Here is a 26545-nt window from a genome sequence, read left to right as displayed (position 1 = left end):
GTGTTGTTAGTCACACCCCAACAGACGTGTTGGTGACTATGTCACAGCTTTTTTGTGCCTTTTGAGACAGCGACAGATAGTTTATCAGATCAAAAATACAAAAACAGGTCAAAGATTACTGCACAAGGACACATTACTGTACAACAACGGCCAGATAAACCAACACAGAGGCAACAAGATGTGTGTGGAGCTCTGTGGGGGGGAGGGGGGAATGGGACCGAGACACCGAGTGGGCTTGAAGTAACAATGGAAATCTCATGTGGACTGGACATTTCCTTTTAAATAAAGGCATATCTCTAAAGTGCTGCTGCGTTTACTGAAAGCAACAGGACCAAGCAGAGACTGATGACTACTCCTGTGTAGGAATGAGATGGAGAGTGGCAGTGTAGTAAGAAGGAGCAGAAGTTATAAGAAGCGATGAACCTGCCAAAGGAGGTGGGGTTACCTGTGGCCCCCCCGATACTGGTGGCAGGAGCGTTAGAGGGGGGGATGTTTGCTGGTAAAAGTCTGGGAATGGGGGAACGAAAGGAGAGGGACTTTAAGATGGACCTTTTGGAAGCGACGGCGTCTGCAATGTGAGTGCAGTGTGGTGCACTCTGGGAAGTCCTTAGGCCATGCATTGGTTGTACCATGCACAGAGTGACTAATAACAACCTGGGAATAACTTAAATGTTGTCATTGCAAGCTGTAAGTACTTGACTATGTTTGAGACAGGCTGCAGGAGACCCCAGAGGCAGCCACAGCACGAGGCCAGGCAGTGAGATGGAGTGCATGGGGTGGGGGCGGTCTGGCTTACCCTAAAAGTCCCCCTCACACTTAGCCCACACTGAATCACTGGCCTCACACAGCTGCAAGGTACACAATAGTAGCAGGGGAACAAGAAAATGATAAATATAACAACGTGACAGAATGATTGGTATAGATATTGACAGCACACCTCATCATCAGAACATCATCCTGTAGATATACTGTGGCGTTCGTGTGGCTAGGCTTTTCCGTGCCTGCTACGCAATAACAGAGACTATAGGCTAGTGTGAACTGTGCAAGCCTCTGACCTACCTCTGCCGAGTGAGGGTCTGGGTAACACAGATAAACAGAGAGCACATGATGAATCTAATGGCAACTTCCATCCATACAAGCAGGACACGCTATGCTTCTGTGATGTTTCCACACATTACCCAGAAACATCATCACATAACACAAGCAATGAATACAATCGGTCAAGGGGGGGGTTTCTGCTTCACTGCAGTTGCACAAAAATGCTAATATTTACACTGTAGCATTGTCAGGCATCTGTGTCTAAAAGGCAACTTTTATATCTGTCATATCTACAGTGACAAGTCCTACACTCTTCCACCGTCTCCATTGGATAGAGCCACAGCAAGTCTAAGAGAGGGACGCTGCAGCTCCACCTGTGGTGGTGGTGGTGGTGGCGGTGGGGGTGTTGTTATCAAGGGCTGATGTTTACCTGTAGACATGCTCTCCCCAGGAGACAGTCCATCCAGGAGGCCCTGCTCCAGGGGCTGGGGGACTGGGGCCATGCCCGGGCCAGTGAACCCAGGTGGGGCTGTGGGTGGCTGAGGAGGGGGCAGACTAGGTCTCTGCCTGGGCTTAGGGGTTGGTCGAGACTTGGTGAGCGTTCCGGTCAGGGAGGGAGGGGACGATAGAGAGTGGGGCGCCCCAAATGGGGTCTGCCCTGGGGAGCATGGGGGCACTTGCCCTGGAGGGCAGGTCAGTCCATAAGGGGAGGGAGTGCTAGGAGGTGTGGGAGACAGGCTGACCGGTGACGGCTGACCTGTGGACTGGTCGGACATCCCACCAGACTGGCCATACGGGACCTTGGGAGGCACAGGGGCCAACTTCTTGGAACCTGGAAACACAACAAATTATATTAATGTCTCATGTTCAAAATGTAAATATGAACTCAAGTGAGTCCACATAAGCTGTGACTGAGAGAGGACGCTGACCTTTGCGCAGGGTGTGTGGACTGTGCTCTGTGGAGTGGGGGGACTGGCTGCTGCTCTGAGGACTGCTGCTGCAGCTGGGGGGGACAGTTGGACCTGCCACCTGGATGGCTTTGTGTCCAATTACAGGGGAAAGCTCTTTACTCTTCAATGAACTGAAAAAGACAGACAGACATTAGTGTGCCAGTAAAATCAGACACAGTTTGTCTGAGAGCACATTTACATTCTGCAACTGTCCTCATGCCCAGAGGTTCTCAATATTGCTCAGCCAAAGACTCCTTAGAGGGGGAAAAAAAATAATTGTATTTCAGATTGGAAAATGAAAATATATCACATGATTTTGTAGATGAATTAGGAAACTGCTCACAAACTTCCTGGCCCCAGGAGTCCCAGACCCCCATTTGAGAACCACTGTTCATGAACATAACCTCAGTGCTACCACCACCATCACCACCATCAACATCATCTTCACCAGTATCATCATCGAGTGTGTCACCATTTTGAATCTAAAAAAAAAATATGCAAGCGCAAAAAGTCGAAAGTCCCCTCAAGTTGTAAATGTTCCTGCTCGTTGACACCACAGAGAATCCTGAGCATGTTATCTTACTTTTAAATGAAAATGCCACCAAATACCCAGGGACAGAGAACATCAGTGAAGCTTTTTTTTTTTTTTTACTGAAACAGACAGATGCTGCCAGACAAACTGAATCACATTGCACCACCATTATTATTTAAAAGTATCAGACAGGTATCATAAAATAGTGTGTTTTCAGTCAATTGGAACAGCTCAGATGGGCTCTGAACTGATAATTCCTTACCAAAACACCCGAGAATGTGTTCCAGCGTTAGTAAACAGGTATAAATATTCACAAAAGAAGTGGGACCAACTAATGCTTTTTGAATAGAAGCTCTTAAATCAACTTTCTTCAGGAGAAGTTATAAAGGAGACACCATGTGACAACATACTATACATCTACACCTACTTTATGTAGACGACAAGTGCTTCATCAGGAACCTAATTCATCCTCTGAAAACAATATGTAAACTATTTAATACACAAATTGTGCAAACATAACCTAAATTGCGTGTTTGCAGCCAAACCGTACTATGATTCAGTTTAACGTTCTGAATTAACGGCATTATCTGTCTTCACTTCATAGATGTTACAAATTCTAATTTAAAATCACATTGATGGGAATCAGATTTGAGATCAGAGAAATTCTTCTTATTTATAATCACAAACAATATATATTCTGACATTCTGTAGTCTCTCCACACTGAGTATATCCTTAATTAACGTCTGCAGTGAGGAAGCACTCTCACTCACATGAGCTTTAAAGTTGCAAATAACGACACTCAGCCCCTGAAGTGTCGCCCACAACAAGAATCCATACTTCAGTGTATTTGTTACATTTAAGATTACGCAACGTCTAATTAACTGCAATCTCCTGCAGTCAGGAGTTGAGCTGCGTGCGTCCGACAAATGAGCCAGAGAAGATTTGCTGTAATGATTCACGCTGTAATGATTCACGCTGTCCTGTGTGGTTGTCACAGCAAAGACGTGTGACACTGTGGAAACTATTAATATCTCTCTGAACAAGGTCAGCACTCTGTATATACTGTATTCTATTATTTAACTGCAAAAAAAGGCACTACATTCAAATCCTTTAAAATTGTTGATTCCCCCCAAAAAAGGTGAGGTTTCTTCAGTTGGTTAGTAAAAAAAAAAAAAAAACTGCAGTGTAGAATAAATACATTCATATGCTATTTAATAGCAGTATGCAGCAATGTTCATGTATTTATCATCTACTCAATACCAGCATCAAACCGAGCGCTTTATAAGCCAGTAACATCCTCAGTTGCTAGGCAACCCCCATGAGAGGCGTCCCTGGACAACCTGAATGTTACACAATCTGAGATGTGTAATTTGAAGGGGGAGGACAAAAAAGCAAAAAGAAAATATGAGCCAGCGAGCTAGAGGAGAGGAGAGACACAGCTGCCACTCTGTGATGTATCCACGGTGGCCATGGGTGTGTTGTATTTACCTAGTCAGCCTGGGGGGTCCTCTCTCTCTGGCACATGGACAGGCAGCCCACGGCGGGGGTGCAGACGAAGGGAGGCTAGGGGGGTTGCCGAGGGACTGGTCGTGGCGGGTTAGTACCAAGGGGGTTTTGATGTAGAGTGGAGAAGCGTTAATGTCTGGCGGGGGGGCATGCGACAAGTCACCGGGCGGACTGTGCTTGGGGAAGTGCAGACAGCTGGGTTTGGGGTTCGAATTGATGTCAAGTGACGAGGAGGACGAGGAGGAAGAAGAGGAAGGGGGCGGGGCCGGGGGAGTAAAGCCAGACCAGCGCATTGGGGGTGGGGGTGAGGCGGGGGGCTGGGACTCTGGACCCGGTGCCACAGGGCGAGCGCAGGGTGGGGGTTTGGGATAGAAGAGGTGGGGCAAAGTGTGGCATGAAGAAGTGGGGTAAGGGGGGGGTGGCCGGTCCTCCCCTGGGGGTGGATGGGTATGAGAGGTGTCCGGCCGATTGGGCGACACGTTGTCTGAGCTGTAGATATTAAGAGAATAGACAGCACAAAAAAACAGCTCTAGTGATTGAAGACGCATCAAACGTGATATATAGGATAAGCTGTTTTGATGATTAGGGTGTTAGTGTGTTAAGTGGTCCGTAGCCAAAAAAAAAGGAAAAAAAAGAAAGAAGAGAAATTAAAGAATTGCATCTTAGGGCGGGTGGTGGGCACTGAGCTTAGCACATAGTCAGCTTAGTGCAAATACAAAGACAAGCACAAAGAAAGAGCAAAGGAAAATGAAAGTTTATTGCCAAAGGAAAATAATCAAGTGTCTCCAACTCCCTCTGTGATCACCTTGTGTCTGCACACTGCATGGAGCCGTGTTTGGCTCTGCAGCTTACAATATTATTATCAAGTTCTCAACTGCTGCATATGGAAAAACCCGGTCTGCACTAATCCTGTAAGACTTGTTTGCATTGCAGGTCCTGCAGTCCGTCCAGTGTGAGTGAAACAGACACAAAACCACAGCCACAGTAGAAGAGCGGACACCAAGTCAAACCAAAAGATAGATTATCTCTCCGCTGCCACGCGGGGCAGAGCCGGCTACCATGAGGTGAGTATCCATGTGTTTAATTGTGATAATCATAAATACCAAACAGAAAAAAATAAATGAGGAAATCAGTGTGAACAGAAAAGCAAATCAGAGAAAAGCAGAGAAAGCCAAGCCACAACAATGGGATACTGGAAATATTAGCATGCTTGCAGCTTAGTCCAATGTACAGAAACAACACTTCCACACAGTATCTCCACTAAAACACTGCAGAGTCACAGTCAAAGAATTATCCTGCTGAAAATTTAACCCACAGTGAAACCTCACTGACAAAGAAGATACATGTAGAGAGAACCAAAAATAAAACAAACAGAATCAAACATGAAGGTGTTGACAGAAACATGTACAATATGTGTAGCAAATGAATGAAAGCCAACGATCTCAATCACAGAGCTGAGAAGCCGATGATGGCGATGACAGTAAAAAATGAAAAGGATGCGTGAGGAGGAGGAAGAAGAAGAAGAAGGAAGGGCACAGTGGTCTCCACGGTGAACTTACCAAAATCGTTCTGCAGGTGGTGGTGTTGCAGAAGGCGAGGTGACGAGCTCTCCGGGCTGCTCTGGGATGAGTGTGTCTGCGGGAGAACTGGGGCCTTGCATGCCTGGAGGGGTGGAGGACGTCTTGCGTGCCAGAGTGGACGAACCCTTCCGAGACACCCAGGAGGTGTCCATGACGCGGACGCCCATACTGAAGGCAAATAAGGAGACAGAGTCATATATGATGTTAATAACAGCTCATGATTTACAAATACGTTTGTCTGTCTTTGAGCAGCAAAGGATGGATTTGAATGATTCCTTTCCGAGCATGTGGAAGATATAGAAAGTGAGACTTTGGTGGTGATCTGGATCACGACTGAGTGAAACTGAGTAGTCTTCACACTATTGAACTACAATTAAAGCTGCAGATTGCAATTCACACGCTCATTCATCATCTATCGTTTTATCCTCCACATGAGGGTCACAGCTGACATAGGACGAAAGGCAGGGTACATTCTGGACAGGTCACCAGTCCATCGCAGAGCCACATAAAGACAAAGAACCATTCAATCTCACACCTATGGTCAATTTAGTGTGTCAAAAGAGTGCCTAATCCCTGGACTGTGGGTGGAAAACAGAGAACCCACAGAAACACGGGGGGAACATGCAAACTCAGTGTGACAGTGCTGCACCCTTCATCTGCAAAACTGGCTTTGTCTGACTGAAAGAGCATTTGTGTGTATACAGCAGCAGGGCAGGGGAGGTCTGAGATAAGAGGGATTCATCCCGTCAACCCTGCTCAATGACTGGGTTTTCTGGGCAGTACAAATCGATCGTACTCCGACCTGTTTGCAGCCGTCTCGCTTTACTAGCTGACATAGCTTGACATGAAACAAATCACTTCCTGTATGCAGCTGGGGAACAACAGCTACACACTGATATAGTGGGAAACACTGATATAGTGGGAAACACAGAGAGAGTAATGTGGAGTTGTTAAAGGGAACATATTATACCCTGTTTGTCCAAGTTAACCTAGTTCCCTGGTGTCCTAAAGAACATATCTGTGACATGCTTTGGTCAAAATACCATAAGGATGAAGCACCACAGCAGTTCAATCACCCTGCCAAAACAGCCTTGTTCAGAACTTTCGGTTTAGTAGTATCTTTAAGTCCACCTTAAAAAAAAGTGAAACGAAACTAAAGGGATAGGAAATTATATCAGCCAAAGAGGCTACTGCGAGCTAACAGCAGTTAGCTACATTTGAAAAAGTGATCATTTGCAGGCTCTAGCAGGCACATTGCCGTCATATATAACATGTATCAACTGGACAGATAAATCCTCTGAGGCTGGAGGTTTGTGTAGGACTTTGTGGTGCACTGTGGAGCCAAGAACAGAACTTTTTGCAGACTTCCGGTTTACGGATAGCGTTGCCCTCACCAGCACTCTCGCATGTTTTACGGAGAAATCGAAGCTCCACGAGACAACAATTCCCGGAATTTATCGCATTGTGACGTCCCGATGAGTGCTGAAGTCAACATCGCGTGTTTCATCTCCTGTACTTAGACTGAGGAGGACCACAAAAACATGAGTCATCTTTTTTCACACTTTGCCGACTGATAGTCCCAAATATAAGGATTTAAATGATTAAAAATTCATTTTGCATAATATGTCCCCTTTGAGTTAAGCACTACAGTTAATATATAAACATAAAATAGCCGTTAATACTATCCTCAATCACAAAAACAACAAGTTTAGAACTTCTTATTCAAGTACAGTTTGTACTAGTATACATAGCACTGATAAACGCTGGTGTCTGCATCTGCAAACGTTGTGTTATTTATGAATATGGGTTCATACTATGCAGATGATAAATCGGTGCATTTCTCATAACAGCAATAATATGAGGTGAGTGGGGGAAAACAAGGAAAGAAGTGTGGAAAAAAGATACGGTACCTTTGTATCTTCCTAATGCTGCTTTAGTAGGAAAGAAGAGAAGCAAACAGGATATGATGTCAGAAGAAATGCATGAGATGGTTCACAACACCACAGTTAAACATCATCACTCAAAGTGTTTTGATTTTTTTCTAATTAAACCTATTTTGGTTTGAGCATATGCTACGAAGCTGCTCGTTACTCTAAACAGATACAAGTGTATTTACTATCATTGCACACTGCTGACAGCTGAGATGTACAGATTTCGATTCCTACGGTATACTATTATGGTCTTTGTTTCTGAATTTAAATGAGGGGGGGATATTACAGGCATTAGTTCTAATTCTACTTGTGATTTTCCACCGCCTGGATGAATGACTCAGGCCAGGCAACGTGCTAGCCAGACAGCAAGGGAGGAGCTTAGTGTGGGAGGATGGTAAGATAACACTGGAAGAAAAAAAAAAAGAGGTAACCAGCAGCCCTCTGTCAGAGACCTGTTGCCATAGCAACAATGCCACTCAATATATGTACTAAGAATCATCTGTCTCCTTTCTTGATGAAGCCTTATCACTGCTGGTTACTGCAGACGTCTGCAAGAAGTTCCCCACCTCTGAGGCCAACACAGGTTTTATGATTCACTCAATCAAAAACCTTTAGAGCACATGTCGGGTAAATTACGCCACCATGGTAATAATTATGTTTTATTTAAATTTAAGAACTCGATATCAGATGCGTGAGAGGAGGCGTGGGTGGAACGAGAGAAAGAGAACGTGTGAGAGAGAGTGAGAGGTGGGCAGCAGAAGGACGCGCTTGGCACCATACCCATCCTTCTTGTAAAATTCCAGCATCATGTTGTCGGTGGCGACGCTCAGTGGGCGTCGGCTCTGGTCGTGCGGCTGCTTGCGTTCGGATTGGTCCATGTCCGGCGAGGGCATGGAGCTGTAGTTGGAGTTGTGGTTGGTGTGGATCGGGCTGCCGTAGCTGCCCGTCAAGTTGAATTCGATCTCTGGAGGAAGAGCAAACACGGCATCAGCATACAGCACTGTGTGTGTGTGTGTGTGTGTGTGTGTGTGTGAATGAAATTAGCACTCAGTTCAATTCAATTTAATCCAGTTCAGTTGCATATTTTCCTTCCATATAGAAGGAAATTGCTACAAATAAAGAGATAAAATGATGACATGTTAATAATTACCGTGGATGACAGGACACATTGTTCAAGGAAAAAACGCCACATGAGCTGACAACACTCTCATTCATTTGTATTGTGCGGCGCTTCAATCACATCCTCCGCACTCAGCAGCACTTTATTACTGCATGCACTGCATTTTGCTGTACACTTATGGTGTACTTTAGTTATGGTATTAGAAGGAATTGTCATATTCGTGTAGGGCAGAGCAAAAGGGATACAATAATCACAATAAAGCAACACATGACTACGTCTCCCTTTAATTAAAGTAACACTACGGTTGTAGTAACGTCAAAGAACAAAGGAGCCGCTGAGAGGCTGAGGTCGGGCCCGATTGTCTGACACGCTAAACAAAAATAATTCACTGAGCCTAAGATAAGTTTAAACTTTTATTAACGAAAACGCAGATAAAATCAGAATCAAAATAATCACAGTAAAGAAAGAAATAGCGGTTTCTCTCTCACTATACCAGGTGATTCCCTGTATGTCAGTATGTGATGCCCACCTCCAGGGAAGAACCAGTCCGCATGTTGGATGATGGGCTCAATGATTCCAACGATCTGCAGGGACACGGTGGTCATCATCTCTGTCATGTTCCTGAGAAAGAAATTAGGTTATTCACTAAGTTTTGTGAAATTTAAAGAAAAAAATATATATAACTTGAAGGAAGGAACACATACGATTCAGTGTGCGTCCAGAGCAGGTTAGGGCCGAGCACGATCGCCATGTTGCCGGGAGTCATCTTGTTAGCGTCTTGATAGTCACTCAGCTTGGCTAAGAATTTGACTAAATATCTGTAGGGATTTCAATGAAATGATTGCACCTTAAAATGCATTTGTTTTACCCTTTATACTCACTGCACTAGCAGAGCTGAATTTGTAATAATGAGCAGCTGTTTCTCCATATATTACTCATTCACTACTCATGCTGTGCAGTGTGACCGTCTGACATCTCTTAACATGTGCTAGTTACCGCACAGGAAAATAAACTGCAGTAGCAGTTCACACCAGGTAGTGTCAAATCTGCACATAATGGCTACCACTACAACTATATACAAGATGTATATACAGTATATAAACATTTATAGCTTATTGCTCCTGATGTGAATCTGCATTTCATACCTGCTGCTGATGTTCTCTTTTTTCGACCTGTAGGTGGTGCCGTCTGAACTGATGGCATTGTAAATTGTTGCTTGATATTTTTTTTTACAGAGGATGAGACAGAAAATCAAAGAATTCAACTGACCGGAAGTTGTTCAGGTTGTCTGTGGGGAGTTTCTCACACGCCGACATTAATGCCTGGAGTCTCTTGTCCATATCTTGAATGCTGCAGAGAGGGGAAAAAACAAAACGTTTTTTGTTTTTTTGTTGCCCCACTTTCTAATAAATGTTGCCATTTTTCATTTTGGCAGCTAAGCCCCTCTGTATAAAGACTTTTAGACAATTCTTTCTCTCTCTCATTTTTTTTCATGTGACCAGTGGTATAATTCAAGAAAATACTTAGAAATAAGAAAAAGAGCATCTCACTTGGAGGCCTGAATCCATTCATCATAAAGTTCAGTGGTCATCAGTGGCTCGGGGAGCTCGCGGAGGTATGATTTCAAAGCCCCTGTGGATGAAAAAATAGGGACAGTTTTTGTTTGTGAGAGAACCGTTTCCTCTCTTCCGCGTAGTGTGAGACCAGGCCGCGGATTGCCACAGCCCTGCAGCAGACCCTTGCAGCCAGTGCAGCTGTCAGATTAAGATCAACACAGATTTTCATGCTAATGTGTGAACTGAACAGCAGCACCCGAGCAGAAAGTGATCAGGAAAACAGCATGAGGCTAGAGGTGAAAAAGAGTTTAATAAGTACTCACCTGCAGAATGAATACAAAAAAAAAATGTTGTTCAACAGTTGTTGTTGAGTAAAAACCATTTACTTTTACATATGTAGTTTTTTTTTCCCTCACTTCAAGTGACACAATAGGGGTTGTTGTTATGGAAATGGGCTTTGAACAAAGCCTGTGTGTGGGTGTGTATTTCACCTGCGATGGCGTGTGGGTCAGAGGAGTACTCCTGCACATCCAGAACTCCACAATCCAGGGAGGCTTTCAGCTTCTTCAGCTTGGAGGCTGATGGAGCCACTCTGAAGAGGCCCTGCAGCCCACACACAGGAAACACATAATCAGGTGTAATTAGCAGCTCCAACATGATACGTGCAGTATTGCAATAAATTGTGGTCCACGCCTTTTTAAAAGCATACCAGAGGAATTTATTTGCAATATTATATGCATATGCTGCTTTTTTCTATCAAGGTAAACAACCTCTGTATATTTCTAGCCTCGAGCAACTGCTCAACTTTTTTTTTTTTTTTTTTAAATGTTCGCAGAATGAACTCAGAATTCGGTAAAACTGCTTTCTCCTTCTATGCACCATGGACATGGAATGAGCTGCAAAACACAATTTCACTACAGACCTTCTTTGAACACATTCAAAGACATTTTAAGGACAATCATGAAAGAAACATGTTTGTTGTTGTTTTACAAAGCCTTTTTGAGGGGTTCGGATTAAGGATCCTACACTTTATTTTATTATGTCTCTCTGTTTTACTTTCCTTTAATTACCTCCTTTTAAGTTTTTTTTTTTTTTTTATTCCTGGCTAAATCAAGGATACAATAAAAAGGGTAACCCTGACCAATCTGTTTGTTATTTAAACAAATGTATTCTTAAGTTATGAATATCATAATTCTAAAATATAAGGCATGGCAAGACCTTGATTGTGGGACCTTGACACACAAAATATGTTGACATGCATTCATTTAAATTTAAATGTAAACGTGTATATGCCTGCATCTATGTATATGTGTGATGTTTGTTTTTCTGCATGGAGTTTTCATGTTCTACCTGTGTGTGTGTGTGTGTGTGTGTGTAGGTTTTCTCTGGGTACTGCCGTTTAGTCCCACAGTCCAAAAACATGCAGTTGTTAATTGAACACAGCCCGTACTGTAGGTGTGAATGTGAGAGAATCTCTCTGTGTCTGTGACCTGTCCAGGGTTTTTAACCTGTGTCAGCTGGGATCGGCTCCCGTGACAAACCCTCATGTGGACGGATGGATGGATGATGGATGAATGACGGACGAATGATGGATGTAAGGGTCTATTTCCGTGTGTTGTCCCCTACCTCCTCTTGCATGCCGCACTCCAGCAGCATGGTGACGCACGCTTCGATGGGAAAGGCGATTTCTCTGCCGCTAATATTCAGGTGTTCCTCCAAAGACTTGCCAAATGATGGCTTCTCGACCCACGCCTCTGCAACACAAAGCTGCAGCTCAAGTCTCTCACGCGCGCAAAAACAAACAAGCCCCGAGTTTGGTTCAGAGCTTGTAAGTCACCCACATCTGAAATATGAAGGCGAGTAATTATGGGTTGATGGGATTGTTCTGTGACAAGTCAGAGTTTTAATCCCTTTTCTTCTCGCCTTTTTTATTGCTTGAAGCGGAGAAATGGAGCAGATGCACACACACACAAAGACACACACACATACACACACAGCATGACTCACCTTGGTGAGCTTTAATCTGGGGCAGGACACTGTGAAGAATCTCTAATGACTTCCTGTGATATTCTGCCTGTGTTTCTATCAGCTGCAGAGGGAGAAAGCAGATATTATAACAAACAATCCATGACCAAGTGTGTACCATGCAATACAATATAATATAATGCAAACAAAATAAGGTATTAGATACAGCAAATAAATGAAGTATTTGATGTGTTCTCTTACCTTCCTACATACAATCACGATACATATATGATATAATATACTTACTGTCTGGAAATAATTTGCATAGTCGATTTCTTTGGCCACAAAATTGTACATGTCTGCAGACAACTGATCCTGAAACAGAAAGTAGAGTGAAGGCACCCTTTACAAGATGGGATTCCAAATCAAATGGAGAACAAAAAAAGTGGAGGAGGGAAAAGTGCTGTATACTAAAGTCGCTCTGATCGGTGACTCACCCTACAAATCTCCATCCGATTGGCTGCCTCTTCCATCTCCTCTCTGAGGGACTCGGACTTGGCGCCAGGCTGCAGAGTGCTTGGGTGACTGGATGACTTGGACGACTGCTGATATCTATGAGGGACAACAACAAAAAAATGTCACGTTTACTGCACAAACTATTAAAAAGATTTTGAGCCTTTATTTTTATTAAAAGATGCATGAGCAGGAGCACGTTCTTCACCTTGTCCGTGCAGAGTCCATGTCCAAGACAAGTTTAGCTAAGTGCTTCCTCTGTTTCTGGATGTTGGGAATGTCCACCTACAGAAGACAATAAAGAGGTCAGCTCAGAGCACTTAAGTGCAGCCAGTGTCATTTTCTGTTGATAACAGAGTGAATCAGGATGGTGTATAATTGGTGCAATAAGTAAGCGCACCTCAGCAAGCACATACAGAGGCTCCACCACATCTCTCTCTATCTGGAACTCAAACTGGATGAGCTCCTGAGCCAACTTCTCCTCTGTCTCCCCACACAGCTTCAGCATCTTCCTGTTGGGCGACAGCCAAACACAGTCAGAGATGCCACCAAAACACAATTAAAATGCAGACAAGGGTAATGAGGAAACATAAGTATTCAGAAGCCAACTGCGTGCACATGTGCAGTAAGTGATGGGAATGTGTTTGAGCACTGGCAGGTGTTACCTGTACTGCGACTTACCCCAAGAGAGAGTCGTCTCCCAACACTGTCGCCCCCTCGACCAAACATTGTGCCAGGATCGTGAGTGGTAGTTTCTTCTATCAGAGAAAAGGATAATTTTAATAGAGTTTTTGGTTAGTCTGTGGATTTGCTCACTGCAGTAACCACTCTGCTTTACACTTGACATCCAAGAGTCAGTATCAAGGCACAATGTTGAAAGACACAGTATACCACATTCTCGATCATCCCAAAATTCTTTTAATTACTTTTATTCATTCTTTTTAAAACACAATACGTGTCTGTGTAGGTCCCTACAGATTTAACCCTCTTATGACCATCATGATATTCAGACTGTCTGGATTTATTTAGATTTTATGGCTGTAGAATTGCCAAAATATGTTCAATGAGTGAGTATTTCTGCCCCTTACGGGACTGAGAAGCCGACATCACAAAGATGTGACACAAAGGTGAAACTTGGATTGGGGGCGCAAAGCTCTAATTCCCTGCTTTCCGGTATCCATCCATTGATCTTCTACCAATTTTTCTCAGCTGACAAAATGCGGGGTCACACCCTGGACAGATCGCCGGTCCATAGTTAGTAGTGAATTTTCTACATATCACAAACAGTTCATGAGTTACGGTACTGAGAAGTATGCATGCCAATTCCTGTCGGCGATGACAGCATGGTAACAGCAGGGTTAAAATGCCTTCCATTTCCAGCAGAATGCCCAATTATTTTTAGGGTTGACAGATATTTGCTATGCAACGTTTACTGCATACACTTACTGAAGGCGACTTGACAGACCTCTTCTCCACGTCAGTCCCCTGCTGACCCTGCAGGCAGGCAGTGAGCTTCTTGTGAGTGCTGTGTGTCACCTGCTTGACCAGATCCAGACGCTTCTCCACCTGGAGAAACACACACAAACACACATTCACTGCTTGTCCTGCACAAACACAACACTGTGCTTCATCAGTATAGTTGCTATCTCCCATATGGCACCATAGAGCTCAACATGCAATGATGTGCAAGGTAAACATGACAAAAAGTAAGTACATGCATAGATGATTTAATTAATGCTGGTCTGTCAGCTCAGGCTGTGAGTCTTCTTCTTTTTAGAGGGTTGCCACAGCAGATCATTGCTATGAATGGTGTAATATTGTCCTGTTTCCGTCAATGAGAATTGATTCTCACTTGACTTTTTTCCCCTGTTTCCCCCTAATTGTGTGCACTTGTTTTGTGTAATATAGATAATGCTACAACACATAAGATTGATTTAAAACTCTCAGTTGAAAGACAGGACTTAATGTGGAATGAAACCTAAAGTCCTAAACAGAAAAAAAAGTTTGGTTTTTGATGCATGAGGCTGGAAGTTATGTAGACCTCAATGAACCATTAAAGCAGGGGTCTCAAACTCAAATGACCTGGGGGCCAATGCACATCTATTATGGTCAAGAGGGGCCGGCCTAGAGAACAAAAAGTGGGAAAAAAAACAACTGTTCACAATATTGCATCATGATATCACAAGTATACTTAATAATACTATTTATGATGCAAAATTAATGTAATTAATGTAATATCAAAAACAGACATTTATTTTAAATTACATAAATAATAGTGTGGACAACTGTAATTAAAATTACCAGGAGCCATTTTGGCCATTGCCATTCGTGGCTCGGGCCCTAACAAGTGTATTTATATTTGTAATTGAATGTTGTATTTAATAATGGGATAATAACGACCAAATGTCTTATTATTACTGTTATAAAAAACATTACTTGCAATATTATATTCTATCACCTCGCTGGCAGCTGTGCCTCAGCTACACACTGTTTATAAGATGGTGAGGTCATGAGCCATGTTCTCATTGTGACATGATATTAAGTGGGGGGCGATCGATTGGGGGGCTGCATGTGGCCCCCGGGCCTCCAGTTTGAGACCCCTGCATTAAAGGCATTATTATATATTAAACAAATCAAAAATCACTTCCCTGTTTCAATGCTAGCAAATACAAATGTGCCAATCTTGTATTTTAATATTTTTTGTTGGTCATCCAAAGTGATATATGACACTGTTTAGGGTTGGCGTGGCTTATGGTGGAAATATATCATTATATGTCTGGCATTTACTTGATTCAACAAAAATAGGGCGGAAAAAAATAATGGTTCCAGCCCAGACTCTGGCTAAGTAAATACTGCAATTAGAGACAGTGTGAGATGATCGATGGGATAGGAAGACAGAGCGGTTTTACTAATTCCAAAAGCTGTTCGATTAGTTTTTTGCTTGTGCCTCTCTGCAGTATTTTAGTACCTGAGTGCCTCTGAATACTTTTAAAACCATGACTGTTGCACCAGAAATAAATTGCAAGCCCAAATTCCTGGTTAAACACAGCCATTACCATCATCACATCATTTGCACACGGCATGAACAGTGTTAACAGACCGTCATTTCATAAAGCACCTGGTCCACAGCGGGTTCCCCCCCTTCTTACACACACACACACACACATACAGCACATGCACAGCACACATAGTTTATTTTTAAAGAAAATCTCACCTGTAGAAGATCGTCACTCAACACCTCTGTTTTTTCTGCCCTGTAAAAAAAAGACAGTGAGAAACTGTTAAAGAATACAGAAAAAGAGAAGACAGATATTTTAGCTGATGCTTGAACATTTAAACTGCAAACATTGAAGTTCCTTCCTCTTCCCCTTAAAAAACCCAACATTCTGTTATTCTCATTGTGTCCATAAAGATTATTTTCTCATTTTGTTTTCTAATGGCATTGTTGACAACAGAAATATTCTGTAGAACACGCAAAGTAATCAAATCTTACATAATAAAACACTATTCATAAGTTTATAATAAGCTGCTGGTTTGTATTTCTCACTGTGATTCAAGGAAGGACCGTCTCTTGTTGTGTCTCCGCCAAAATGTCTCTCAGTTGCAAAATAAGGACCCAGCTGTTTTGCAGTGCAGACCTTAGACATCTCACTCTGAACATCATAAGTAGGTGAATCACATCCACGCATCTCCGTGTGATCATGGACAATACACGGGGACTCATTTGCTGTAAACCCGCTGGAGTTACAGTAATCTAAGAGCAACGCTGAGCAAAGGCCACCGATTTTAAATATGCCATACCCCACTGAGGAGCATCACATCCCACTGTGTATCCAGCAGACCGTGTGCTTCTGCAGTCTGCAGGAAAAGGGCAGAGCTGCACTGACGATGCTACAGATAAAGCTACTCACGCAGAGCAAAAATGGCTATAGTCTGACAGAGGAGGGGCTGCCGTGTCAGAAACTCTCACCTCTTGAAAAGGACCTGCAGACCCCTGGCGACCACACCAGTGCTGTGCATACGCTTTCATCACTTCCTCTTCCTGTCTGCACAAACTCTTCCTGCTATTGTGCCCCAACTGTGCCACCGCCAGTCACAAAATAATAGCTTTTTTTTGTTGTTGGTATCATTTATTTAAAAACAGCATCTGAACATAATCTCTTTTCATTGACAATGTGAACAGGAAAAGACCTTTGTTTGTGATCTATTATTCATCAGCCGGACAGAAATACATCAGCAGCACGCAACTAAAATGGTATTTTCATGTTTTTCTTTCTTCATGTGTAAACGCTCTTTTCAAGTCTCCCTCAACATAGAATAACAGCTCATTGTCCAGTGCCACCATGGTAAAGAAAATCCAGAGTATATGACGTACAGTCTGTTTAACATCAACATGCACTTGTATGAACATATTCCATGCATTGTTGTCAACAACAGAGAGCTGAGCTTCAATCATGGCATTTATTAGTATCTCTGGTCTAAGTGCCAAGATGTGAGCATGGAGCCATGGGAACTGGGTCAAAACATGTACCAATGGATCTAATCAGAGCCAGCCTCCTGGAAAAGTGCTCTGTCCATTGAGCAATGAGGAAAATACAGGAAATGTATGAGTGTGTGTGTGTGTGTAAAATGTCTTTATTAGGCTGTGAGGACAGATTTCGGTTCAAAGGAAGTTAAGACTTGGTTTCAGGGTGAGGCATGTAGTTGAGATGGTTAAATGTTGGGTTAAGAGCTAGGAAATGCATTATGCCTATGAATGTCCTCACACCTCAAAAAGACGAGTGTGTGTGCTTGGATGTGTGTGTTTTGTGTAGCACATCCCACAGAGACTCAAGCAGAGGGAGTTGGGCTGTGAGGACAGATTTAGATTCAACAACCATCAGTATGAGGACATTTTAGGAGGTCCTAACAAACATAAAGGCCTTTTTAAGGGTTAAGACTTGGTTGGTGTCAGGGTAGTTGAGCTGGTTAATGTTAGGGTTAGGAGCTAGGAAATGCACTTTTGAATGCCCTCACAACTACAGAAAGACAAGTGTGTGTGCTTACACTGCATGTGCGTGTGTTTATGTTGTGCATCACATCCCTCAGAGACACATGCAGAGAGAGAGTATAATAGTGAGGTATGATTGAGTAAATCTGGCATGATTTTTAAGGGTAAAGCATGACTGCAGTAGGCTGTTGACTAAATAACAAAGTGGGACAAAAATAACACAGGCAGGGCCCTGAAGTTTGGCGCAGGTTTGCTGCAACACTCCAACAGCCTCCAAAAAAACTCTAACACTCCATGTTCTATAAAAAGACCTCACAGGCAAGATTTTCACATGTATGAGTGTGTAGCCTGGAGGTCTGCAATGCAGCTGTGAGCTCATCGTTGCTTCTCTGGCCTCAGACTTTGCTGGCTGAAGGTGTCCATTCAAGAGAACCCGCAAAAGTTTTGTAATGTATTGGCTTTTTATCCGCACGGAACCAGCGTTTAGGGAGTCCGAAATCACAATTTCTTTGGGGGGAAAATGTCTTAAAAACGCCAATCGATATTTTGATATTATGAGATAATAGTCCTCCTGAGCTTTATGCTCACACATCTTCTCGATTTCTGCTGCACTGTTTACAGAAAACGTTTCAAGAGACAAATCATATAGGAAATGTTCCAATTCTGTGTGGATAAGGCCTAAAAAAAGGCGAGCGACACATCAAACAGACCAAAGCCTATCTTCAAAAGCAGCAAACTTGTCTTGTTCCTTGTGCTTGTTTGTTTCCAGACAGTGGCATTTCCTGTGAGTAAAACAATTTGACATCATCAGCCAGTGTGGACACTGACATACGCTGGAAAACAGCAGTTACTGTAATAGCCTTGCCTTATAGAATGTGAAATATATGGGAATACATCAGGGAGATGGAAATTCTTGAGGTGAGCAGGGAGAGATTCCTATAAGCAAATGTAATGCAAAGAGACTCCTGGAGAGGAGAGAAAACACGAGGGAGAGCTGGCAGCCATGTGGGTGGTGCGTTCATGGAGGAGGAAGAAGACTTTGCCAGATTGATGCCAACCATCTGTCACTTCACAGGCACTCCTTTACCTGGAGCTGCCGATGACTCAATGCAAACAGGCACATACACACTCACACGATCACGTGAACAAACATCTTGAGTGAAAAAAATGTATCAAGAGCTTTCAAACACGAAATCATTCCAAAATTCTGCTCCGCAGATACGTCTAAATGCAAATGTGCACAATGCAAACATGTAAGACTGCAGAAACTTGGAGGACAAATAAGATGAGACAGTATTTAAACAGAGGGATCAACAACCACACTTTAAATACCTATATTTAAAGAAATGTAAATTTACTGTGCATATTTTCCCAGACATCCTAAGTGACTGTAATTCCATAAAGTTGGGAGTCAAACGTGCACCAAATGCCCAGCTGACCAGTTCAGCTGCACATTCCATTCAAATAATGTCTCTCAGGATATGTTAATGTTGGACAGCTGGATGTTCCCCCTGTAGCACTGTGCACGGCTTATAAAAGCATGAATAATCCATGTCGACAAAATTAAAACATGAAGAAAATAACATGCGAACACATCACTTTGGTAGTTAGTCGCAACTGTGTGCTGCAAAACTTGAAGTCTACAGGTCTTTCTTGCAGAGATCTGTTTGAGTGGCCATGCTCTGGTTTGCTCGCACCAAATTCAAAAAGCACTTACACTGAGGCCTGGAGGAGCTGAGCTACATGCTATGTCCTGGGCTGCTAGCGGAGGGTAGTGGAGCAGAATGGTGGCCCTGGGCCTCAGAAGGGCTCTGCACAGCCTAGAGCACTGGCATGAGATCTAGAGTCAACCACACACACTCATACAGTACATACTGTACATATACACACACGAATGCACAGTAGTGTCCACACGCTAGAGACGAATATTGAGCTATTGATTTAGATTTTTCTCCTTTTATTCCCGCAGAGCTTTGCAGTGAAAGCAGGGGGAACTCTTGTTTCCTCCCAAATAAAAAGACGGAGGGGCTGATGGGATACACTAAAAACAGAAAAACACACTTATCGTACTTGTCCAGCAAACTAGGTCACAGTTCTGTTAAGTATGCAAGAATAACTGTGGGAGGAGTGCACACACACACACACACACACACACACACACACACACACACACACACACACACACACACACACACACACACATACATAAAACATACACATCACATGTCCAGAAAGGGAGTGAATAAGAGAGAAAGACAGAGAGCCTGTAGCATTCAGCACCATTTCATAGAAGCACAAGCAGTGAGTTATCTCTAATAACTTTGTTTATCGTGTCTAATCTTGATAAGGGGCATTCTGCTTAGCCATCAGGCCAAAACACATTATTAAGCCATCGCTCACTATTAATGCAGTCCTTTTTTCCCTCTCTGTCCCATTTTTTAACTAGTGGATTGTCAAAGTCAAATGAATGCGATAGAACGGCTAATACCAAATAAGGGTTTTCAGACGAGACAAGTTTCCTATAATTCCAATACGAAAAAACTCTAGTTGTAAACAAAACAAGAAATTGTTATTAGTGGAATCAGTGCTTCCTGTTTTGAGCTCATTGGCATTCCTGAATGGGAGGAAGTGGGTATGCTGATAGGGAGTAACCTGCCTCCTGAGGAGAATGTAGTTACTTCTAACAACAAGGACACGTTACTACTCACCCCTCTACCTGCCTTCATTCTTCTTTTTTGTTGGTGTTGTTGTTGTTTATTAGTCAAAATTATGCAGCAGATAATTGTGCATATAGTGTAGCAAGACCTTGGGCTGCACTCCACAAAATTCCCTGAGTACATTTAGAAGCAGTGTGCAGAGCACTGTGACGGGTGAAACTGCTTTTTAAATGTTTGTACAGCAATGCATTTTATGGTAGTCATCTTAACGGTGAAGATATAGCCAGAACACAACATTTACATTTTTTCAAGTGGAACCTTCACACTGCAAAAACAGTTCTGTCTGCATCTGGCAGAATTTTGAACAAGAGTCAATGGAAATATTACATGTCAGCTGCTACAGTAGCTTTACCTTTTGTATTAGAAGCTCTTAAGGCTCCATCTTTTCCCCTAAATCTCTTGCAGCATCTTCATGTGCTGTGTTTCAGTCAGGGCCCTGGGGTCACTTCCTGTTTGGAATTGAGGCTATGTGAGTTTGACGCGGAAACCCGTGACACATCATAGCCATGACTGAACCCACTTTACTATGTATCAGCCAATCAGAACTACAACAGAATCAAAGGAAAACCCTCAAGTGTTGAGCTTATACACTGCATGTGTGAAGTTTGAGTGGCCCACCGGTATACAGGCTCTTTAAGAGGCAGTGACATGGAGAGACAGAGAAGTGGTGCTTTATTACATCATCTCTCTTTTGATGGCCAGAATGACAAAGACTCTTTTTGACGAACGCTACACCCTGCTGTCTCTGCGAGGCACTGATGGGGTTACGCCGGGGTTATCAACACGGACCTTTGATACTGAAAGGCATGATGCAAAAACCGCAACAGCTTGAGTAAAGATGCACAATCTAGAACACAAGCCTTCTTGTGTTTGAGATTGTTGATGGCTCGCAGCTCTTGCCATTGTGTTATATGTTGTGAGTGTACTTTTACAGCCAGCCAACTACACAACTAGAAGATCAGTGTTCTGGGATCTTTCTTCGGTTTTAGCTTCATCTGCCAAGCAAGCGAATCAGGACAATAAAGTGGAGGAGGAGGAGGAGGAGATGCTACACTGGCATGCAACAGGGTTGCCTCCTACATCTCGTGTTAACTGTCAGTGACCATATGTTCTTTGGGTCCAGCACACATTGTTACCAAGAAGTGCACATGTGCTAATGCTGTGCAGGATGTAAAAGGACAGTTGTTTTTTTATGCGAGCAAGAATCTTTATTACAAGCTTCATATAATGATACGATGTGATATTGTGATCTCATGCATGGTCTCTCCTTTCCTGGCCCCTTTGTTGGTCTCGAAGCAAACCTCTCACATAACGCTTTAATAAGCAAGAGTGTAAGAAGTACAGTTGTGCAATGAGTCTCATCCCGAGGTCAGCTATGTTTTGGGATCGCCACCACTCCATCCATCACTCTATCCCTTGACCTCTTGAACTCAGACAGATACACTTGGGTTGTACGCAAGTGATGACCTAAGGCAATCTGTCCATCTCTGAAACATCTTCACTGTGTTTATTGTACAATTATCTTTTCTTTTTTCCTCTTTTACTTTATTAATCCCTAAGGGAAATTCTTTCCCTGCTTTTAACCCATCATCTACTAACCTTCCTCGAATTAAGAGCAAGAGGGCAGCCAGTGAGCAGTGCCCGGGCGCCTGGGGAGCAATGGGGTTGGGTATCTTGCTCAGGGGTACCCCAGCCCCTTGACCTGGTGGGGACAAGCCAAGTTCCCTTTCCACTTGGCCCGTGGCTTCCCCATTTGCCAGAATAACAACCATTCAGCCAAAGTGATGAGTACTTGCAGCCAATAGGAACACTCTCCTCTCTAAACTAACATGCGATTGGGCAAAGTCAAAGTCCAGATTTCCCTAAGGCTGAAAACCAAATCCGAGATGAGGTGCTGAAGTATACTTCTCCCCCAGTTCACTTGATTTACATTACGCTGAAAGGCTTTAATTGACTTACTGCTCCATCATACCATAAATATGTCTAATATAATGCATATAAAATTATCCTGTATGGTTTTTATTCTACAATTCTGTGTATGGCATGCTCAAATAAGCACATCACTAACATGTGTACTGTTCCATATTTCACTGTGAAAAGGAGGTAGAGAAAGAGAAACCTGGGAAGAGAGAGAGAGACAACGTGGAAAAGACAAAGCACCACTTAACTGCCCGCTCACAAATAGCTGCCATTTTATAATAATTGCATTGTGAGGTGGTGAGCTGAAGCCTATCCTAAAGGCATGAGGAGACAGAATGCTATCACCATACACTTGTGGTATTGGAGAACATCGTACAGGTTGTTGCGAGGTCAGGAGGTTATAGGGAGAGAAACATTGGTACCTTAATAGTAAGTATTAAAGGTGCCATATGTAAGATTGTGACCAAAAACGGTTACTACATTCAAATTCAAAATACAGAGGTCTTTTAGGTTTTGTTTTCTGACTTTAACTGGTAACCCATGGTTGCTCGGCAGCGGAGACTCTACTGACTGCAATGATTGGTAGACCGCGCTAGGTGGCGCCACATGCCAAAACATGATTTCAAAACATAAACATGATTTGCAGTCTGCAAAAGATTTTTTTTAATGCAAATATTTTGGCTGTACTGTTGTTGTTGGTGAGTTCAGTTTGTTATATGAACATTATTCCTGAGTCTCTGTGACATATTAGGAGGATTTTATGGCCAGTTGCTTTAGATTTATTACATAATGCACCTTTAAAATGACAATTCATGTTTTCGTATTACATTACCGTCACTTACTATCGTGTACAACATACACTTATATAGACAGACAAGCGTGGACTCTTTTACCAGGCCACCTTAGACCTAGATAGGGTAGTGAGCCTGGAATAGAAAAGTGGGTCAAAAGAAATGGAGGGTGGGAGCTGGCTGAAGAAAATGAATATTTCTCTCAGTGAGTATGAGGGCACCAACATTCACAATGCTGCTTCTAGACAAATGCATATTCCAAAGTGGGGTTCAATAGCATTGTAAATGCATCTCAACACTGACGCCCTCAGTCATCGTCACAGAATCATTTCTGCCGCCTCCTGCAGCTGTGATACACTGCTGTCTCTTCTCCTGTACCACAACGCATTTTAACGCTATAGAGTATGCATGGCTGCACAATCTTCCAGTATGAAGTGTCTCGCTCCACTGAGGCGATTGGTCAAGCCGGAGATCACATGACACGGATCTCACCCAGGCAGCAGCAGCAGCAGCAGAAGCAGAAGCTGCAGCCTCGGAGAGCCACAGAGATGCTGACACAGCACACCTGGGTCACCAGCCCCCCACTGAAAGAAGACCTTCAATCTCCCTCACATGCAACACACATGCTAATACTGTCAGTGCAGAAAAGGCATGCCAGAAAAAAGATGAGTACATTAGAAATCAATGATAACAGCTAATCTTGTTCTTTAAATGAAGACCCGCTCTTGCTAATACGTGCACTCTTTTATTACCGAGGTTATTTCCGCCTACTTCCTCTGGGTTTGTCGAGTCGGTATGAATGGACCAGGGTTGGTCAGGACTGCTAACAGCTCCACAGAGGTTCAGGAAGGTCAAACGCACAAACCAACGGTAAGAGTAACGGTAATCCACTCCCTACGCGGCCAAAGCTGGAGTCAGCAGAATGATTAACCTGAAGGGTGGGACATGCTGTCATAAGACATCAAAAGCTTTAATGGTTAGGTGTTTCCTGGACACATACTGACTCCTATTTGACTCCTTAAATGGATTAGAGGATTCATTAGAGGAGGAAACATTGTTTAATGACATACAAAAAGACCAGGAAGTGTAAGCTTTAATAGTTCTCGTCCATAAGCTTCATATCATCTTCCTTTATTGCAAAGTTGTGACTGTCTGTGAGCAACATAACTCCAGAAGTAAAGGGACAGAAATGGATAAAAGTTTTCTGGGAATGTAGGTTATGGCCTACATTGGAGAAATTATTCAATTAAGGTGGTGATACAGATCCAGTGCACTGACACTCGGAGGCTGAGCGCCATTGCTCTGCGATCGTTTCCTCTCTCGTCATTTAATTCAGCTAGTTGCTGGACAATGATGCTCTCAATTGTACAGCTTGGGTCATTCCTTTCTTTACTAAAATGTACGCATGCCCCAGTTTGATCCTGCTCAAGGTCACTACAGGGTCAATCCAGATACTTATTTTTTGCAATTGGTCCTCCAGAACTCAAAAACATGGATCTTTAGAATGGCAGCTCTGGCTGTGTGTGAGCAGTAGGAGCCATTAGTCAGGGGCAACACTGTACTGGGAGAATAGTGTTGCTCATTATGGCTCAGTGGTGCAGGTGGACCACCTCAGCAGGCTACTGCTGCTGCACTAATACAGACAGCAGCACAATGTGGGAAGGACACAATACTCATAACATAGCAAGACTGTATTTAAAGAAGCAAAAAAAGGACCCTTTTTGCTTTTTTGTTTGCCCACACACACATTTCAGAACAAAATCACACCCACACACACACACTGACTGACTCACAAGGAAATTATCATAAAAAGAGTGGATCTGGAAGAAAAATCAGTCTTAACCAAGGGGCTTCATGACAATGATGCACGCCACTCACACTGCCTGATAATAATAATAATATATACCCATGCAGAACTTCTGGACCCTAATCTCCCAGCTGCTGGGCAGAGAACATCCTCTGGCCCATCACTGCTGGACAGAGCTGCTTGCTCAGGCTCAGGAGGTGGGTGAACAGGGTGGGAGAAAACAACCTCAAAACATCTATTTTGAAAAGATAGTTGCAGTACCACCCAAGCACACGACAGAAAACATATGTTCTTAATCAGTTTATTGTGTGTTAGGGATGCTGCGTGTATTTCAAATGCATTACTAGTTACTAGTTACTTGATAAGAAGACAATGTAATGCCATTATTCAAAGGAATACGACCTTCAGGACCACGCAGTGGAGATAACCCACGCCTATGGAGGTGCTTCCCTCCTCCTCACAGCTGATATTACTGCGTAATGAAAACATTGCGCCTTTTCCCCATTTTTCCTTCACGTCTGAGCGCACAACGCATCCGCCTGCATCACGCTCACCTACGGCAGGTTCAGTGACAGGAGGCACATTGCCACTCTGTGCACTGCTGGTGCCTTAAAAGAAGAGGTGTGTGTGTGTATGTGTGTGTGAGAGAGAGAGGTGGTGAGTGATTGTCTGTATACAATGCATTTCCGTGGGCAGGTTATAATGGAGCAATGCGCCTACACGCTACCTATGCGGTAGCTTCTTCCAAATATTACGCATAGAAGCACTAAAGGCGTTTTGATGAGCGTACTTTATATTCCTCTGAATTTATTCGACTCCACTGACCGTATTCTACTCGTGCATTTACAGTAATAACACATAATATAAATAACCAATGCATGCATATTAATGATATCCAATCGGGGCCAAAAAAGGGGTTTCTCTTCCCTTTTGCCCCGGCGAGGGATCGTGCACGGAAGAGGGTTCGCTTACCTTCCCACCGTTTGGTTGGCGAGCTGTCGCATCCGATTGAATTGCTTCTTCATCTTGTATTTTCTGCGTTAACACCTACAGGGGGGAATATTCCGCATTATTTCTCTCAATATAACGGTCCGTGCTGCACAGCGGCGCAAAACCACATCCAGACTGGCATGTTTTCCTTCCCTCATCGCAAGCAGCCAACGCCGAAAACTTACACTGCGATTTCAATGAGTTGAAGTGTTTTTTTTAAAAGGGATTTTTTTTTTTCCTTTTTTTGTACATCTACAGTCGCCCCATTGCCTGCGCAAGGATGCTCGACCCATTCACCGCGGGCTCCCACTCACAGGCAGGGAGCGACAGCAGCGACGAGCACCCTCGCGGCTGCGCAGCAATGCAATCTGGGAAATGTAGTCAACCAAGGCTGGTCTTCACTAAAGAATTCAGTGGGATTGTTGGTCGTGATCAGACAGTCATGGACAAAAATCAATGTAGTATATATCGTATATATAGTGTGTGTGTATAAATATGTTGATGTTTATTTTATATTTTTGGTTGTAGCAATAACACGTTGCTGAAACAATGAATCTCTTATTAAAATACACATTTAAAAAATCTCAATTTGTGTGGAAACAAATTGGTTTTATTGTTGTTAGAGATGACCTAAGGTA

The 26545-nt window shown here is 43.2% G+C and overlaps 1 protein-coding gene across 1 annotated transcript; it reads right to left on the bottom strand.

The window, feature by feature from the left end:
- Positions 1 to 1343: 1343 nt before the first annotated feature.
- On the bottom strand, positions 1344 to 25942 carry arhgap44a (Rho GTPase activating protein 44a; the record flags this gene model as incomplete). The annotated part of the gene is made up of 21 exons (XM_083895835.1): positions 1344 to 1870; positions 1968 to 2119; positions 4010 to 4516; positions 5587 to 5775; positions 7518 to 7538; positions 8319 to 8502; positions 9188 to 9279; positions 9363 to 9476; positions 9928 to 10008; positions 10209 to 10290; positions 10706 to 10817; positions 11841 to 11968; positions 12222 to 12303; positions 12486 to 12554; positions 12677 to 12791; positions 12901 to 12977; positions 13093 to 13204; positions 13374 to 13450; positions 14139 to 14258; positions 15907 to 15946; positions 25890 to 25942. The coding sequence occupies 21 exons, from the start codon at positions 25940 to 25942 to the stop codon at positions 1344 to 1346; spliced, it is 2934 nt and encodes a 977-aa protein (XP_083751961.1).
- Between the last annotated feature and the right edge of the window lie 603 nt (positions 25943 to 26545).

This window comes from Microchirus variegatus, assembly GCF_963457635.1.
Source record: "Microchirus variegatus genome assembly, chromosome: 10".
Lineage (NCBI taxonomy): Eukaryota > Metazoa > Chordata > Actinopteri > Pleuronectiformes > Soleidae > Microchirus > Microchirus variegatus.
The sequence above is the reverse complement of the archived record's forward strand: the minus strand, read 5'-3'. Positions and strand labels throughout refer to the sequence as shown.